This window comes from Sinocyclocheilus rhinocerous, unplaced genomic scaffold, assembly GCF_001515625.1.
Source record: "Sinocyclocheilus rhinocerous isolate Xijiao unplaced genomic scaffold, SAMN03320098_v1.1 scaffold760, whole genome shotgun sequence".
In the NCBI taxonomy this organism is placed as follows: domain Eukaryota; kingdom Metazoa; phylum Chordata; class Actinopteri; order Cypriniformes; family Cyprinidae; genus Sinocyclocheilus; species Sinocyclocheilus rhinocerous.
In genome coordinates, this window is record NW_015667422.1 from 530,146 (window position 1) to 532,645 (window position 2,500).

Consider the following 2,500-nt stretch of genomic DNA (forward strand, 5'->3'; position numbering starts at 1 on the left):
AATAATAATTCTGTCAAACGATTAATCGCATTCAAAATAAAAGTTTTTGTTTACATAATATATGTATGTATGTGTACTGTGTATATTTATTATGTATATAAACACACACAGAGTATATATATATATATATATATATATATATATATTTACATGTATATACATTTATATATTTATATTCTTATCTTTTATATTATACATACATATATTTAATATATAAACACTACATATTTTTCTTAAATATATACATGCATGTGTTTGTATACATAATAAATATACACAGTACACACACACATATGTAAACAAAAACTTTTATTTTGAATGCGATTAATCGCGATTAATCGTTTGACAGCACTAATAATAATAGGTATTTATTTATGCTTTTGCAGTAACCAGTAATTATAATGTTTTAAGTAGATGTTAGGTGACTTAATACTACTTTTTATGACTTTTTTATGCCATAGCACAGCATAGATGCATAGCATTGGTGCATAGATCTGTAGCATAGATGCTTTGTGCATAATTGGTTCCAAATATGAGTGATCACATTAAAATTACTGAATTATGTTGGGTTGTTCTTTTAAAAGAACAGATGGTGAGAGCAGTAAGAATTTCCCTGTCACTGTTCCTATAAATAAGTGACAAGGACCAAAAAATAAAAAATAAACTTGAACTGATTACACAGACTAGCTTTGTATTTTTCCCTATCCATATTTTCTAGCCATTGTTTCTGGTGTCCAAATCATGAGCGTTCACACGTGCCAGCAGTCAGATTTGTTTGGGAAACAAGATCCATGTTGCGTGGAGAAGGCCAATGCAAATGGGGCTGTGGTCTGTGTAAACAACCTCGCTGAATAGATGCCCACAATCAAGCAGGTGTGTGCTGTAACAGAGAGCGAACTCTCAAAGACGCAGCCAAACTTTGCACTGCAGACTTTCTCAGTACGCTATTTTCTCCTGCAGACTTTTATTTGGTGCATTGTTCAAATTTGTAAGATACAGTAAAGCACCGTATAAAAAAGCAACGATCAAATGTAACAAGCAAACAGCATCTGACTCAAATTATTTGCACTGTTAGCCTTTCCTTATGGCGACATGGTGAAACGAAAGTCACGCGGTTATTCAAACATGCCTCGTTAATGCGATGCGTGTATTTTTCACGAGTTCATTATCGGTTCTGACAGTTTGCTATTGCTTTACTGCGCTTCATCTGCGAAGTAGACCGCAAAATCCCGGTGCTGTTTGCGTCTTTCATTTGTGCCTGAAAATAAACATGCATGATTAATGACTTGCGAACATTAGCGCCATCCCACAAGGTCCTTTTAAAAGCATCTGGCCCAGCAATTGAAACCATGATAGTGCTTCAATAGTCCATGACACTTTGAAAATCCTTTCTGGGAGACAATCCTTTCCAAACTCCACTCATAACAAATATTATCCAGTTGTTTTGAGTACTGTCATTGGTAATTCTCCCATTTCAGACTTTGCAGCACAGCGCTCGCATCTGGCTCTCAACGTCTTAACGGCATTAGATTGGGCTTGCATGAACAGAGATGCCAGCAATTTTGACTGACTGTGTGTTTCTTCTCCCGAATTCTAGGGCCGCGGAGGACGGGGCTCCATCTTTGTGTGGGCTTCGGGGAATGGCGGCCGAGAGAAGGACAGCTGCAACTGCGACGGCTACACCAATAGCATCTACACGCTGTCGATCAGCAGCAGCACGCAGAACGGCAACGTGCCCTGGTACAGCGAGGCCTGTTCGTCCACCCTCGCCACAACCTACAGCAGTGGAGGCCTCAATGAGAAACAGATTGTGAGTCTCTTTCTCTCTCTTTCTCTGCCTCCAGAAAATCAGCAACAGTTATCCTTTAATTGAAGAAGTGGCGTAGCAAATCTAATCCAAAAATAAAGAATCTGAAACCAGTTGGAGATCAGAAGATAGACTGCCAAGCCAATTTATGAAGAATTGTTGCAGCGGCTTTAAAGGCTTTTTGGCTGTCAGTGAATACTGCGGTCACTAGTGAGAAGGATGACAGATGTTTTTGTCTTTATGGCCCTGTTTAAAGCTTCAGAAACACGGATGTTCTTGTGATTGCAAACCATAGCTTCTCACTATCACGCATGGCTTGGTTGTATGTTTTATATTTTATTATTTTGTGTTTGCGAATATTAATGATGTTTGTTAAGTCAAGCATCACTATTTTTATTGCATACACTTGTGCTTGGGGATTTCAACAAACCCCAGCCCCGAGTATTACAACGTGTCCTAACAAGACAAAGCGACAAGCCATAAAAGCTACAGCATCTCTTTTGTGTAAATCAAATTATGCAGCTTGTTGAGGGGAGGTGTGCTATTACTAAGTGATCTGACTTACAATTTTGGCCTGGCTGATGATAAAATGGGTGAAAGACATTGAAGGACAGATTTTAAAGTGGTAGGTAACCACCCAGGGGCCAAATTCACAACATTTTCTTAAGAAGTTAAGAAATTTAATAAATAAAT

At 38.0% G+C, this 2,500-nt stretch overlaps 1 protein-coding gene across 2 annotated transcripts in view; it reads left to right on the forward strand.

Annotated features, from left to right (window-relative positions):
* Positions 1-2,500, forward strand: part of LOC107733942 (furin-1-like) — a 115,295-nt gene that overhangs the window by 90,288 nt on the left and 22,507 nt on the right. For both annotated transcript variants that reach the window (XM_016545797.1, XM_016545796.1), the window contains exon 9: positions 1,598-1,810. In XM_016545797.1, the coding sequence (XP_016401283.1) occupies positions 1,598-1,810 (213 nt within the window). The remainder of the gene's footprint in view (positions 1-1,597; positions 1,811-2,500) is intronic.